Source organism: Pocillopora damicornis, chromosome 11 (assembly GCF_964200805.1).
Source record: "Pocillopora damicornis chromosome 11, jaPocDami1.2, whole genome shotgun sequence".
Classification (NCBI taxonomy): Eukaryota; Metazoa; Cnidaria; class Anthozoa; order Scleractinia; family Pocilloporidae; genus Pocillopora; species Pocillopora damicornis.
Window position 1 is genome coordinate 11,866,064 of NC_142680.1, and position 17,165 is coordinate 11,883,228.

At 35.0% G+C, this 17,165-nt stretch overlaps 1 protein-coding gene across 7 annotated transcripts in view; it reads right to left on the reverse strand.

Moving 5' to 3' along the window:
* LOC149037552 (endoplasmic reticulum metallopeptidase 1-like) overlaps nucleotides 1-17,165 on the reverse strand; it is a 130,787-nt gene that overhangs the window by 105,642 nt on the left and 7,980 nt on the right. The window contains exons 9-10 of one of the 7 annotated variants that reach the window (XM_089187757.1): nucleotides 16,896-17,065; nucleotides 15,144-15,673 (exon numbers count right to left, since the gene is read on the reverse strand). The exons of the other annotated variants lie outside the window; for them this stretch is intronic. Of the exons in view, the coding sequence (XP_089043883.1) occupies nucleotides 15,497-15,673; nucleotides 16,896-17,065 (347 nt within the window). The 3' untranslated portion in view covers nucleotides 15,144-15,496. Of the gene's footprint in view, nucleotides 1-15,143; nucleotides 15,674-16,895; nucleotides 17,066-17,165 lie in introns of those variants that run through there. 7 annotated transcript variants of the gene reach the window in all.

Below are 17,165 nucleotides of genomic sequence, written 5' to 3' on the forward strand. Positions count from 1 at the left end.
AATCAAAGTAAGAAGATTCAATTAAAAAAAAACAACAACCTTAATTTGAAAGTAAAATGAAATCACCACACTACGGGATGCTCATTAAATATCATGTCAACAAGTAATGTAAATCAGCAAAACAGCCAGGCTCGTATTTTAGCCAATTTTATTCTGGTCAGATAGCATTAATATGAAAGGAAATTAGGGTTTTTTGCTATGATTAAAGTAATCATGTTCTCGCACCAAAGAATATATCATGGACTTAAATAATAATTAAAAGCATGTGATATAATGCAAAGAAAAGTAATATTTTATATCAATAAGGATAGTATTTTGAAATCACTGGTGATCCATGCCATCTGATTGGCTCTCATGGACATGACGAGCATCATAAGATGGATTGATTATGAAGATGTGATTAGACCTTGATTAATACTGCATATTATAGTAGTTACTGCACCATATCCTCATGAAAAGGAACAAATCACATTGTCATTAACCATAAAGTAAGGTATGAAGATACTTACTAGCTGATTTGTTCCACAAAATCCACATAAAAAGTAAAGAGATAATATTATTTGTTAAAAAAAGTAATCATCTGAAAAGTTAATTTCAATCATTCTTATATTGAAGAGTTAGCAGAATCCTTGATAGAATTATTCTCAATCAAAGTAAGAAGATTCAATTTAAAAAAAACAACAACCTTAATTTGAAAGTAAAATGAAATCACCACACTACAGGATGCTCATTAAATATCATGTCAACAAGTAATGTAAATCAGCAAAACAGCCAGGCTCGTATTTTAGCCAATTTTATTCTGGTCAGATAGCATTAATATGAAAGGAAATTAGGGTTTTTTGCTATGATTAAAGTAATCATGTTCTCGCACCAAAGAATATATCATGGACTTAAATGATAATAATAAATATAATGTGATATTATGTAGAGAAAAGTCATTTTTATTATATCAGTAGGGATAGTATTTTGAAGTCACTGGTGATCCATGCCATCTGATTGGCTCTCATGGACATGATGAACATCATAAGATGGATTAATTACGAGGATGTGATTAGAACTTAATCAATACTGCATATTACGGTAGTTACTGCACCATATCCTCATGAAAAGTAAACAAGTCACATTCTAATTAACAATTGAGTAAAGTAGGAAAACACTTACGCACTGATTAGTTCCACAAAATCCACATAAAATGTAATTGGATTATAATGATTAATAAAAGAAAGTAATCATCTGAAAATTTAATTTTATTCTCAAATTCAAGAGGTGGCAGAATCCTTGATACAGGACTTAAATGATAATAATAAATATAATGTGAAGAAAAGTCATTTTTCTTATATTATTATAGTATTATTTTGAAATCACTGATGATCTGTCCTCTCTATTGGGCTCTTATGGGCGTGATAACTTTATAGGATTGATCAGTTATGAGGATGTCCTTAGATTGATACTGCGGTAAGAATAGTATTTGTGTAGGATGTAAAGAAAAGTAATATTTTATATCAATAAGGATAGTATTTTGAAATCACTGGTGGTCCATGCCATCTGATTGGCTCTCATGGACATGACGAGCATCATAAGATGGATTAATTATGAAGATGTGATTAGACCTTGATTAATACTGCATACTATAGTAGTTACTGCACCATATCTTCATGAAAAGGAACAAATCACATTCTCATTAACCATAAAGTAAGGTATGAAGATACTTACTAGCTGATTTGTTCCACAAAATCCACATCAAAAGTAAAGAGATAATATTATTTGTTAAAAAAAGTAATCATCTGAAAAGTTAATTTCAATCATTCTTATATTGAAGAGTTAACAGAATCCTTGATAGAATTCTCAATCAAAGTAAGAAGATTCAATTAAAAAAAAACAACAACCTTAATTTGAAAGTAAAATGAAATCACCACACTACGGGATGCTCATTAACTATCATGTAAACAAGTAATGTAAATCCGCAAACAGCCAGGCTCGTATTTTAGCCAGTTTTATTCTGGTTAGATAGCATTAATATGAAAGGAAATTAGGGTTTTTTGCTATGATTAAAGTAATCATGTTCTCGCACCAAAGAATATATCATGGACTTAAATGATAATAATAAATATAATGTGATATTATGTAGAGAAAAGTCATTTTTATTATATCAGTAGGGATAGTATTTTGAAGTCACTGGTGATCCATGCCATCTGATTGGCTCTCATGGACATGATGAACATCATAAGATGGATTAATTACGAGGATGTGATTAGAACTTAATCAATACTGCATATTACGGTAGTTACTGCACCATATCCTCATGAAAAGTAAACAAGTCACATTCTAATTAACAATTGAGTAAAGTAGGAAGACACTTACGCACTGATTAGTTCCACAAAATCCACATAAAATGTAATTGGATTATAATGATTAATAAAAGAAAGTAATCATCTGAAAATTTAATTTTATTCTCAAATTTAAGAGGTGGCAGAATCCTTGATACAGGACTTAAATGATAATAATAAATATAATGTGAAGAAAAGTCATTTTTCTTATATTATTATAGTATTATTTTGAAATCACTGATGATCTGTCCTCTCTATTGGGCTCTTATGGGCGTGATAACTTTATAGGATTGATCAGTTATGAGGATGTCCTTAGATTGATACTGCGGTAAGAATAGTATTTGTGTAGGATGTAAAGAAAAGTAATATTTTATATCAATAAGGATAGTATTTTGAAATCACTGGTGGTCCATGCCATCTGATTGGCTCTCATGGACATGACGAGCATCATAAGATGGATTAATTATGAAGATGTGATTAGACCTTGATTAATACTGCATATTATAGTAGTTACTGCACCATATCTTCATGAAAAGGAACAAATCACATTCTCATTAACCATAAAGTAAGGTATGAAGATACTTACAGTATTGTGCAAAAGTAATGCAAACACCTGTCGACGAAATTCGGCGAAATTCCTGGCTTTTCGACGAATTCTTGACCGAAACGAAACTTCGACGACATTTCCGCGAATTTTCGAGGCATGTATTGTTTTGAACGGCTCGAACTTTCGGCGACAAATTCCTTGATGGCGTAAATGCGACTCGAAATTTCGAGCGAAAAGTCGTTCTATGTGGCGAATTTTCGGGGCGAAAATTCGTTGTATTGTTCATTCTTCTCAAAAAGATTTGGTTGAATTTGTGGTTGGTTACTACACTATGTAATACTCCCATAAAATTTCCCGCTACGATTCCAGTATCCGCGCGCCCTATATTGTTTACAACCATGGCAACACTCGGTATATTAATTGTGTCGATGCGTTTGGGATCATTTATGTACTCTACTTTTGATAGTAATCATGGCAAAAGTTTCAAATTATTCTAGAAATAGAATCGAGATCCTTCACAAGCAAGGCCTCCACCCAGCTGAAATACTGAAAGCGTTGAAACACGAAGGGTTGCTAGTGAGCTTTTCCAGTATTACGCGCATCATTAAAAAGTTGCGACTTACCGGTTCCGTGGCAAATTTACCTCGATCGGGAAGACCTCAAAAGCTGTATACGGAAGCAAAAACTTTCGTAGATAAGCAAATGCGCAGGGATGACGAGACGACCAGCAATACGATAAAGAAGTAGCTGGAGAGACATGGAATCTGCGTGAGTGCGTCCACTGTTCGTAGAGCACGCAAACAGCAAGGTTGGACTTTGCAGCGGACCGCCTACTGCCAGCTAATCCGTGACGCAAATAAAGTCAAGCGATTAGAGTTCGCACAACGCGTCCTAGAAAGTAGTGACACTTTCCACAACGTGATTTTTAGCGACGAGTGTTCGATTTCCCTTCAGGCGTATCGCCGCACTTGCTTTTAAAAAGCGTTGTACTTAGGTTAATTTTAAAAACTATTGCAATCATTTGAGAGTTTATTTCCATGAAATACATGTCTCTTGATCGGAATTGCTATTCATCCCAATTTACTTTCATTGCTGTAAACTGATCGAACTCTGAATTGGATATGATGGTTTAGGCCTCTTTAAACGTCAGTAAACTGAAGTTGATGTGACGCTTGGGACAATTTTTCCAATTTACTTTCGTTGTTAAACACAAATCGAGCCCAGAATCGGGCGTGATGCTTTTCGATATTTTGACCTTTTGTCTACTGTGTTTAGCCTTAAATATGAAGTGTCTCCGTCCCAGTGACTGAAAAAGACTGGAAATACGTTTATATGTATATTTCGTGTTGCGTATATGAGTAGTAAACAAACTTGATTACTCGCGAAAGTCTATTGTCAGTTCGAAGCGAAAGTCTATTGTCAGTTCGAAGCGAAATTTCGAACACTAATGATCGAAGAGACACTTTCCGCCGCGAAGTTTCGCTTTGAGGCGAAAATTCAACGAAAAAGCGCCCTTTGTTCAAACGAAATGTCGCTTGAGAGGCCTCGAACTTTCGATCGAATTTTCGCTCGAACTTTCGACGAAAGATCGTTAGAACAAATAACGAAATTGGCCGAATTCCGTTTGCATTACTTTTGCACAATACTGTACTAGCTGATTTGTTCCACAAAATCCACATAAAAAGTAAAGAGATAATATTATTTGTTAAAAAAAGTAATCATCTGAAAAGTTAATTTCAATCATTCTTATATTGAAGAGTTAACAGAATCCTTGATAGAATTCTCAATCAAAGTAAGAAGATTCAATTTAAAAAAAACAACAACCTTAATTTGAAAGTAAAATGAAATCACCACACTACAGGATGCTCATTAAATATCATGTCAACAAGTAATGTAAATCAGCAAAACAGCCAGGCTCGTATTTTAGCCAATTTTATTCTGGTCAGATAGCATTAATATGAAAGGAAATTAGGGTTTTTTGCTATGATTAAAGTAATCATGTTCTCGCACCAAAGAATATATCATGGACTTAAATGATAATAATAAATATAATGTGATATTATGTAGAGAAAAGTCATTTTTATTATATCAGTAGGGATAGTATTTTGAAGTCACTGGTGATCCATGCCATCTGATTGGCTCTCATGGACATGATGAACATCATAAGATGGAATAATTACGAGGATGTGATTAGAACTTAATCAATACTGCATATTACGGTAGTTACTGCACCATGTCCTCATGAAAAGTAAACAAGTCACATTCTAATTAACAATTGAGTAAAGTAGGAAAACACTTACGCACTGATTAGTTCCACAAAATCCACATAAAATGTAATTGGATTATAATGATTAATAAAAGAAAGTAATCATCTGAAAATTTAATTTTATTCTCAAATTCAAGAGGTGGCAGAATCCTTGATACAGGACTTAAATGATAATAATAAATATAATGTGAAGAAAAGTCATTTTTCTTATATTATTATAGTATTATTTTGAAATCACTGATGATCTGTCCTCTCTATTGGGCTCTTATGGGCGTGATAACTTTATAGGATTGATCAGTTATGAGGATGTCCTTAGATTGATACTGCGGTAAGAATAGTATTTGTGTAGGATGTAAAGAAAAGTAATATTTTATATCAATAAGGATAGTATTTTGAAATCACTGGTGGTCCATGCCATCTGATTGGCTCTCATGGACATGACGAGCATCATAAGATGGATTAATTATGAAGATGTGATTAGACCTTGATTAATACTGCATATTATAGTAGTTACTGCACCATATCTTCATGAAAAGGAACAAATCACATTCTCATTAACCATAAAGTAAGGTATGAAGATACTTACTAGCTGATTTGTTCCACAAAATCCACATCAAAAGTAAAGAGATAATATTATTTGTTAAAAAAAGTAATCATCTGAAAAGTTAATTTCAATCATTCTTATATTGAAGAGTTAACAGAATCCTTGATAGAATTCTCAATCAAAGTAAGAAGATTCAATTAAAAAAAAACAACAACCTTAATTTGAAAGTAAAATGAAATCACCACACTACGGGATGCTCATTAACTATCATGTAAACAAGTAATGTAAATCCGCAAACAGCCAGGCTCGTATTTTAGCCAGTTTTATTCTGGTTAGATAGCATTAATATGAAAGGAAATTAGGGTTTTTTGCTATGATTAAAGTAATCATGTTCTCGCACCAAAGAATATATCATGGACTTAAATGATAATAATAAATATAATGTGATATTATGTAGAGAAAAGTCATTTTTATTATATCAGTAGGGATAGTATTTTGAAGTCACTGGTGATCCATGCCATCTGATTGGCTCTCATGGACATGATGAACATCATAAGATGGATTAATTACGAGGATGTGATTAGAACTTAATCAATACTGCATATTACGGTAGTTACTGCACCATATCCTCATGAAAAGTAAACAAGTCACATTCTAATTAACAATTGAGTAAAGTAGGAAGACACTTACGCACTGATTAGTTCCACAAAATCCACATAAAATGTAATTGGATTATAATGATTAATAAAAGAAAGTAATCATCTGAAAATTTAATTTTATTCTCAAATTCAAGAGGTGGCAGAATCCTTGATACAGGACTTAAATGATAATAATAAATATAATGTGAAGAAAAGTCATTTTTCTTATATTATTATAGTATTATTTTGAAATCACTGATGATCTGTCCTCTCTATTGGGCTCTTATGGGCGTGATAACTTTATAGGATTGATCAGTTATGAGGATGTCCTTAGATTGATACTGCGGTAAGAATAGTATTTGTGTAGGATGTAAAGAAAAGTAATATTTTATATCAATAAGGATAGTATTTTGAAATCACTGGTGGTCCATGCCATCTGATTGGCTCTCATGGACATGACGAGCATCATAAGATGGATTAATTATGAAGATGTGATTAGACCTTGATTAATACTGCATATTATAGTAGTTACTGCACCATATCTTCATGAAAAGGAACAAATCACATTCTCATTAACCATAAAGTAAGGTATGAAGATACTTACTAGCTGATTTGTTCCACAAAATCCACATAAAAAGTAAAGAGATAATATTATTTGTTAAAAAAAGTAATCATCTGAAAAGTTAATTTCAATCATTCTTATATTGAAGAGTTAACAGAATCCTTGATAGAATTCTCAATCAAAGTAAGAAGATTCAATTTAAAAAAAACAACGACCTTAATTTGAAAGTAAAATGAAATCACCACACTACAGGATGCTCATTAAATATCATGTCAACAAGTAATGTAAATCAGCAAAACAGCCAGGCTCGTATTTTAGCCAATTTTATTCTGGTCAGATAGCATTAATATGAAAGGAAATTAGGGTTTTTTGCTATGATTAAAGTAATCATGTTCTCGCACCAAAGAATATATCATGGACTTAAATGATAATAATAAATATAATGTGATATTATGTAGAGAAAAGTCATTTTTATTATATCAGTAGGGATAGTATTTTGAAGTCACTGGTGATCCATGCCATCTGATTGGCTCTCATGGACATGATGAACATCATAAGATGGAATAATTACGAGGATGTGATTAGAACTTAATCAATACTGCATATTACGGTAGTTACTGCACCATATCCTCATGAAAAGTAAACAAGTCACATTCTAATTAACAATTGAGTAAAGTAGGAAGACACTTACGCACTGATTAGTTCCACAAAATCCACATAAAATGTAATTGGATTATAATGATTAATAAAAGAAAGTAATCATCTGAAAATTTAATTTTATTCTCAAATTCAAGAGGTGGCAGAATCCTTGATACAGGACTTAAATGATAATAATAAATATAATGTGAAGAAAAGTCATTTTTCTTATATTATTATAGTATTATTTTGAAATCACTGATGATCTGTCCTCTCTATTGGGCTCTTATGGGCGTGATAACTTTATAGGATTGATCAGTTATGAGGATGTCTTTAGATCGATACTGCACATAACGGGAGTTATTGCACCACATCATCACGAAAAGGAACAAGCCAATTTCATATTAATCATTATGTAGAGTATGAAGACACTTACTCCCTGTTTCGTTCCACAAAGTCCACATGAAAAGTAAAAGGATATCATTAGTTATTAAAAGAAAGTAATCATTTAAAAAGTTAATTTGATTCATTCTCATATTCAAGAGTTAGCAGAATCCTTGATTCTTTTTGAAGAGTTTGGAGAATCTTTGATAGAATTCTTGATAAAGTTAGGAGATTCAAGTTATCAATATAAGAAAAGAGTTATCTTAAAAGTTATGATTCGGGCAAAGCTTAGATTTGCTAATTAAATTACTGTCTCAGCGAGTTTGATAAAAACATTCATATGAAGATAACAAGATCATTCATTTCCAACATTGGATAACAGCATGCAGACACGTAAAAAGGAAAAAATATGAAACTTTTTAATGAAGAAAAGAATCATCTTGGAAGTTGTTTCAATCTGTTTGTTCATCGAGTAGTCAGGCAGATTCCTTGATAATGGACTGCCCCTGATTTTTATAAGAGTAACAATCTATATGAATTATATACATCATTTGAATTTTTAATCAATTCTGTCAGTTATTAATGTCAGAACTACTATCTACTGAAAGGAAAAAGCCACGCGCATGCATGCCTAAATAACAGTGAATAAAACAATTAAGACACTTGCCTCCTGATTTGTTCATAGATTTCCACAGGAAGAGAAAGAAAATGAGATAATTATTAGAAAAATAACAATTTTCAAAGTTGAACTTACTTCACTCTTATCTAAAATTTTTACATTTTTGAATGAATTTTTCCCCCTGATTCGTTCAGAGACGTTCGTTATCAAGAATTTCAGTTATTGCAGTAGTTATTGATTTGAAACAAGGGCTGAGAATTCTTGTCAGCGATAAATAAATTATAATTGCATTTGCAGAGTGAAACAATTTTAATTAAAAGGTTCCTCACCACTATATTTCTGGGGTGTTACTAGGGGAGATCTTGCTGGTATTGAATTTCGTTCTAATTGGACCGATACTGATAACTTGCTGTGGACTGTGAGTGACGTTACGTTATTTTTAGTGAAAATTGAAAATCATGGGCGTTCAACACTCATATCACCAACGGCGAAGCTGCGAGTGATATTTAGTTGGAAGTTGTCCGAAATGCCCTGCGCAAACCATGCTATTTATCATTTGATAAAGGGGGTCAGTTTCCAAAGAGACTGTGGTGCCACGTCGGTGAGGGAGTATAACAAGATAATTTTGGCTTCATCAAGTGAGTTGATAATGTAAATTGGCCACCGCAAAGAGTTTAAAAGCTGACTTTCGAGCGCTAGCCCTCCTTCACAGCGAATGGAAGAATTGTGGGTTGCGTGTGTGTTTACATGCAGGAAATAGATAAACAAGAATACATACGTTGAATAAAGAGGATTCGTTGATACTGTGGGGATTAAGAGTTCCGATTTGAAAGATAAATAATTGTTTAGGAGCTTTGCGGCTTTCGAAACTGCTTAGTTGTAAGGAAGGTCGCAGACTGCCATGTGCTCACTCTTAATTCCCACGGTATCAGCGAACACTCTTCATTCACCTAATTTATTCTTGTTTTTCTCGTCACCATGTTCCCACCAATAGCTTAGTTCCATTTTCTGCATATAAACTCACACACAACCCACAATTCTTCTTATAAACTTAGTTTATAACGTAAATTAGCCACCGTAAAAAGTTTTCTCAGCTTGAGGCATCTGATAAGACTTGTAACACATTATGTGTAGGCCATAAGAATAAAGCGTCAACATACCAAAGCATTGTACCCCAAATGATATCACTAATAGGAAAACAATTTGCGATTGAGGCATCCCTTCAGGAAAATAAAATTATTTTTAAAATTAGTATCAATGAAAAAAGGTAATCTTATTAGTTTATCCTATATGCGTTATTAAACAAGCGTGAGGTCACGAGGGCTAGATATTGGCCGAGTTTCTTTCTTGCATTTTCATGGTCGAGACTAAATCGAGGTCAATAACACGGAAAAAAGAATAAGGCTTATATCCAGCCATCTAGACCGAACAAGCTTAGTCAATAAAGGATTTATGATACAACAATAAGATCATCACTTTATTAAGAATCAACACTCCTTCATTTCTAAAGACTGGAAAGGAAGTCCCCTGTGTTTGTAGCAAATAAACCAACGAGAATCGTTTAAGTTTATCATTTATGTTATCTTGTTTTTTACTGTCTTTTGCCACTTTTTGCGACCTTATCGCCGGTATTGTCCAAACATAAGAAAGTTGTTTTTCTAAGTAATTTTTTTTCTTGCGCTAAATCAAAATGGGAAATTCCCTGCGGTCAAGAGGGGCCCGCTCAGGTGGGCAATTAGAACACAGAATTCGCCTCATATTGCCCCTCGGGCTCTGCTAGCGATGTAATAAACTCTCATACATACATCCATTTCATTTGTGTAATCTTGGTAGTTTTTAGTTGGTAAACAAAAATAACTAAAATAAATACATTATTATTGAACACTTACTGAAAGATGGAGGCGTCAACTGAATTTGTTAATTTCCGGTTAAGTGATGACAATTGCAAACCACGCTCGTTGGCTCCTCTAATTTTACTGCAAAGTGGTTATCACATCAAAATACGTCATAAAAGCACATGGGACTCAGATCCACCTTATCACAAACTCACGTTTGATTGCATAAAACATTGACAAATGGCCTTTTCGTTCCGTTTGCTCTCAATTTTTTTTTAGATTTAAACAGCAAATCCCAGAGCTTAGCCGATTTAAGTTTCAGGCCTAAACTGAGTACAATGTGGGCCACTTCTTTCACTATTCAATTTATATGTTCCTGTAGCTTGATGATTAAAGCCGAGTCTTCCATAACTTGAGGTTAACGTGAGAACAGCAGTTGAGCACAGTCATATTCACTCCTTCGAATTCTTTTTTTTTTTGTTCGGATGTCCGTGTATTGAGCTTTTTAGATATCACCCGAACTTCCTGAAACAATTGCCAGCCATTTTGTGGCCAAATGTCTCACTCATGCCTCAATGTATTGCTTTTTCTAAAGACAAATGTGAGGCCAACGGTAAAATACCTCCTGTAATATTGTGCAAAGTGTGTTTTCCGCCTTTGATTTGTTTTGATGTGTTTGCTCTTGTTCTGTTGTTTTTAACTCTTCATTTAGGTGACATATCATTGATTTCAAGTCGTGAAAGACGACTTTCAAGAAGGTAAGCTTGGAATAAAGGAGCAACATTCTGAATTTAGATCGCATACGCAAAACATCTTTACGTTTTATTACCTTCATGTCAGTTTACTCTGGAGCAGCAAGCAGAATATCAAGTATCACTCACCCTGATTGAGAAAAAAAAAAAGAGAATATCTTATTTCAGATGTAAGCCAGCGATCTAAATGGGGAATGTTTTAAAATGATTGAATTTTGCAAAGTTTTTAGTACCATGCGTTTTAATTAGAAAACTGGGTGGAAGACCTCGCACCTCTTTTCAAATCCATAAAATCTCAAATGGGCATAAAATGTTCCCTATCAGGTGCCGGCTTCTTTTTCTAGTATAGGTCATTTTGTGTTTATGAAAAGTGGTACATAAAGGGAAGCTTGGTCGATTTGAAGCAAAAGACCTGAACATATTTTCTCAACTCCACCTGTTCACGAAAGAATGAATTAATTCTGAGTCAGGTTTCCTGTGAAGATTCCGGCTTAAACAACTGTCTAAAACTGACGAATATACATCATGCTTTTGAAATCTTTTCCCAGAACCTATCGTTTCCGATTTTTCCAAAATTATTAAAATGAAGTATCAAGGCCAACGTCTTTAAAACATCATTACTGATATGGGAAAGACGTCCTATTTCTTTTTTTCCAAAAATGGAAATTCACAGAATATTTTACCACCACTTCTTTCTCTAAAACGGGTCATTTTACGTCGATAACAACGATACATTAAAGGGAAGCTCAGTCTACTTGATGCCAGAGGACTATCCATGTTTTTTCTCAATACAGCTTTCAACCAAATAATAAACCAATTTTTGGTCACGTTTCTTGTGAAGATTACGGCTGTCTTAGACAGCCGTATCTTAAACTGAGTGGTATACATCACGCTTTTAAAACTATCAGGTCTGAACTCGTCATTTTTCATTTACTACAATTGTAAACTTGCAAGACTTAGCCTGTTTAAAATGTCATCACTGTGAAAGGGAAAACTTCCTTGAAGTTTTTGTTTTCGCATTTGAAAGATGAAAAATTAAAGAAAAACTACAAGCAAAACTAGGCCGCATTAATACTTGCACCATGCATTCATGACAAAAAAAATAAAATACGTAAGTGTCCATTTACCTTTCAAAGTTGAGTTTCATCGGTGATGGAGTAATTTTCTATTGAACGTGAGAGGCGCGCAGAAGGCGCAAAGTGCTAGTACTGTTTTGGCATACTATCAAAACATATACGTATTCAAGCGTTTGATGACCAATTGTCAAGGCTATTGGAACAAAAGGCTTACTAAAAGATTGTTATCTTTTAATCAATTACTAATGACAAGTTTTACTTTTAACTAAAATTAGCACAAACCAGCTGAAACCATATGAGAACAGAATTAACTTTATCCCCGGGGAGAATCCAGTTATCATCAATCACTTTTACCTCGTTCGATCCCATATATCTATTTTATCTTATTAAAGCGAAGCTCACAAAGCCAACCATACCTACAAAATTTGCTAACTCATCAAGCCGAGAAAATTCATATGACCGTACTACTGGTGGAATCAAATTTGAAGTCATTCAAATAATGTGCAAACATTGACCCATATATCTCTCTATTCATCCGCTTTAAAAACAATTATTGCAAGGTTTATTTCGTTGTTCGATCTTCTCTTGAAAAATGGAACTTTCTCAAAATATCAAGCCTTGATGGCTTACTGCGCAGGACAAAAACTGTCGGATTTTCATATGATAAAATATGTTGTGTACAAATTGCAAACGGCGGCGCATGTAGCATACAAGAGAGATAAACAATTTTTTTTCTCAGGATCAGTCCTGAGTCGGACTGAGTTTCTCTTACAACAAATGCTCTAACCCCCAAAAATGAGGCTTTCTTGCAATTAATTAATGTTTTGCATCGAGAAGTTAAAGAAAACGGGTTTTTTGCTGTCCATCAGGCGCCGAGCACAGTCACAATCGACAGAGTTGTACTGTTGTTCTTTTCGCGCTAAGCGCGTGTTGCGTCATCCTCGGAGACTTGGGCTTTGAGTCGGTTTCAAGTCAGGGCGAGAGGCAGGTAGACAGGATGGTCTACCTAAGGTCTCTTCTGTCACAAGGAGTTTGTGGAGTTAATTGTTGCTAGCACTAACGATTGAGTTTTATCACTAGCGATTGATATTTTAGCACTAATGATTGAGTTTTATCACTAGCGATTGATATTTTAGCACTAACGATTGAGTTTTGTCACCAGCGGTTGATGATATCGGCACAAATGGCTCCCCATAAGAAGTGGAGGTTTAGTCAGAGAAACCACTTTTCCTGTTCCAAGCCTCTCATGGCTTTGTCACATGTTTCCAAGGCTCCTCCTGGTTTAACATATCAAAGCGCACGCAAAAATGCCAGTTACGCTGGCAATAGGGGGAGTTCCGACTCGTTTCAGCTTTATTCTTTAAAGGCTTGTAAAAGCCAGGGGTGATAGCTATATCCCTTTTAAATTGGTTAAGAACTTAAAATTTGAAAACAATTAGCCTTTTCCAGGTGTTTGGCCAGTAAAATCGAGCACAATAGTGAACAGCACAAAGTGGCAGCAGAGCGAAAATAGAATCAAGGTTTTCACTTTTATCCAACTCAATCCAAAACCTCCTTCCTCTTTTCGCTCTGCCGCTACTGTCGCTCAGTTTAGCATCATGCTCCATTTTTCTAACTAAACTGCTTGAACAGGGTGTAGGACATGCGTTTCTCTTTCCACGGGAAAGTTTGAAAAATGTCAGGGAGAAGTTGACGGGGGTTTAGCATTAATAATGAGTACTAGACCCCTTGCTGACTGGATTGCGTCACACAAGGCCTCATATTCTCCCGCAAGCAAAGAATCACTCGTGCGGAAACGGTTATCCCTTTACTGCCTTAGGGAAATGCCAAATTTTTCTAAAACGAGAACGATGAACCTTTAGACCACGTAAAATATATAATTTCAAAGGTATTTTCAGGGGTATGCTATAACGACCCAAACAGGCGAGGAGGATGTAACTAAAAATACTGAGTTTTCAAAGTGAAAAATAAAAAAAAGGTTGAAATTTTGTTTGCCTTATACATATGGGGTATATACTCAAGAAGCTAGAGTTGCTCTCGGCTACGTCTCGAGCAACTCTTACGCATCTTTCGTACTCTCCAAACTTCCCGCTTGCTTCATATCTCGATAAAGCACAGCTGACGTATGAACCAATTGTTTTATAACATTTTCAACCCGATGGTTTAAATGTTGTGAAAGGGTCGATAATCGCTCTGCTACGCTTCAGCGCGTTGATAATTTTATTTCAGGAAAACATTTCGCTACGCTGTAAACGATCTTGTCTCAGATTGGTCAAAAACTGACAGGTGAATTCATGCGTGTAAATGAACTTTATTTTCTGATTGAGTGCAAAATTCTCGAGGGATTTGTTTGCTGACGTCATGGGCGTGCACAACAGGAATATGAAGCACGCTCACGCAATTGAATTTACGCGCTGTTATATTAGAACAGAGCTAGTAATCAAATTCAATTGCGCGAGCGTGCTTCATATTCCTATTGTGCACGCTCATGACGTCAGCAAACAAATCCCTTGAGAAAAAAATTTTCCATCGGGATGAAAATGTTATAAAACAATTGGTTCATACGTCAGCTGTGCGTTCATCGAGATATGAAGCACTTGAGAAGTTTAGAGAGCACTCAAGGAGCTAGAGCTACGCCTCGAGCAACTCTTATGCATCTTTCGTGCTCTCCAAACTTCCCGCGTGCTTCGTATCTCGATGAACGCACACCGACGTATGACAATTGTTTAATAAACTATAGCTTAAATTGTAGCTCCTAGAGCATTGTTTGTTGTGAGATATAACCTTGACCAATACAATAAAAAGACAAAAAGTTGAAGGGTGGTATATCAAGTGTCATATTGGAGGGAGCTATGCTTTTATGCCCTCAATATGCCCTACGGCACTCTTTGGCATTAAAGGGGATCATTATACTGAGGGTCTGCTGACAGACTACAGGCTACCAAACAATCCTTTACTTTGTTTCTTGATTCCTTAGTTTTATTTGGAACTTAATTTCCAGATAAAATCGTTGTAAATTAATTAAGGTGATTTTAAAAATTTTTTGGATTCATGTATGACCAGCCTGACTACTTCTGATGATGTGTTATTTCACATCCATTTTTTTCCTGTCAAATTTTCTTATAATCCTGATAAATAATTTTGAGGTCATCCACCCTAAAATGTAAAAATCTTCATGATAATTTTCAACCTGTGAACTGTTTCAAACTGGTGCAATTCTTCAAATTCCTGGCTTGAAATTTTTGTTTTTCAGTATTTCATAGTAGTGTTTAGAAGGTCTTGGACTGATGCATTCTTGCAATACAGGGAATTATGTAGTGTAAGACCAGCTCTTGTATGTGTCCACCCAATCATTAGCAAAAATCCAGTCTGGAATAGCTTGAATGACTTCTTTGAGGAAAGGTGAAGATGACTCTTTACCGTGAATATAATGAGCTGCCACAGCAAAGTCCAACAAATTGCTCTTGGCCGGGAGGTGTCTTTTTGCCTGAAATGATATTTAAATTAAAAGAATCTTGGGATATATTAGCCTGAGAGCAAGCGCTTGCTATCAGCACTGCAGGACCCACATTTCTCTGCCCAAGGAATACTTGAGACAGGTCAGGGAGGGGGTTCACCAGGGCTCAAGTCAAGTCACCCAAAAGTCATGTTGCTCAAAACCAGAGTCAAGTTGCCTGAAACTTTTAGTCTTGTTGCCAGAAATCCTGAGTCATGTCTCACGAGGAAACAAATACTGAAAAGATCTAACTGACAGACTCTAAATGGGTAATGAAGTTGAGAAATCTTTATCAATAAAGTGCTGTTTGTTCCTAATAATACCATGAAGATGATGATCAGAAAAGAAATATGTTCTAGTGATGACAACAAAATGAAGCATTGTTCATTTGATATGAACTTGTTTTGAACTCACAAACGTTTTGTGAATTTGAGAAATCTTTATCACTTATGCAGTGTTCATTTCCACCAAAACCATGAAGACTTTGACTAGTACACAGAAAGCAATCATTTAGTCAGAACTGAAATATGTTTGAATAATGACCCTTAAAGCATTGTTTGTTTTTGTAACAACAATATGAAGCATTCTTCATTTCTATAACGACAAAATGAAATCTTGCACTTTTTAAAGGGTGTACATTTCTACAAAACTGTGGTGCTGTGTTACTCAAGGCCTCATATTTTCCTGCAGGTGAAGAAACACTTGTGCCAAAGCACCCATAATGAGGACCTGCTTACAGACTAAGGTTATCAATTTTCAAACACCAGATACTAATACCGGTAGTTTATTTTGTTATTGTATAATCTAACTGACAGAAAACACTACAATCCTACAAGCTTAATATTTTATTAAACAGCAAGTGATGTTCTTGAGAAGGAGCAACTCCTCAAAGCAGTAAAATACTTATCATTAATAAACTTAATTAAGCCCACCACAGTCTAAATCCTAGCTCACCACTGACACAATCTCACTGCTGTCTCCACAGTTCCTTGAAATAAGTGATCTTCAGCAGTGACTCTCTCTCAGTATAGCTTTCTATACAGTCGTTGCTCCAACAACAACAACTACCCCAACTACCACATAAGTGAGTCTTTATATATATATATACAAAATGTTCTGGAACATTTCAGAAGCTTACAAAGTCAGACGACCGCAAGGCAGGAGTCTGATTTGCAATCACGAGTATGATTAATACTGTAATTGTCCGACTCACCAGAAGCTCAAGTGATAGTTCCCAGGGCCCCACATCAGTACCATGAGAATAGTAAATAAAGTACACAACTCTGTCTCCACCATCTTGAATTGGTAAAAGGAGACCGAGGGAAGAGGTCAGCAAATCTACGTCACTAGCAGGTGATACATACACAGCCATGTGATCAGGACCTAAGGCAGTTAGAAGTCAGACACTGGTGAGATATGAATGCATGACATGATAATGTAAGGAGAAATTAGATGCTGGTCACTTCAAGGGGTCAAAGGGTTA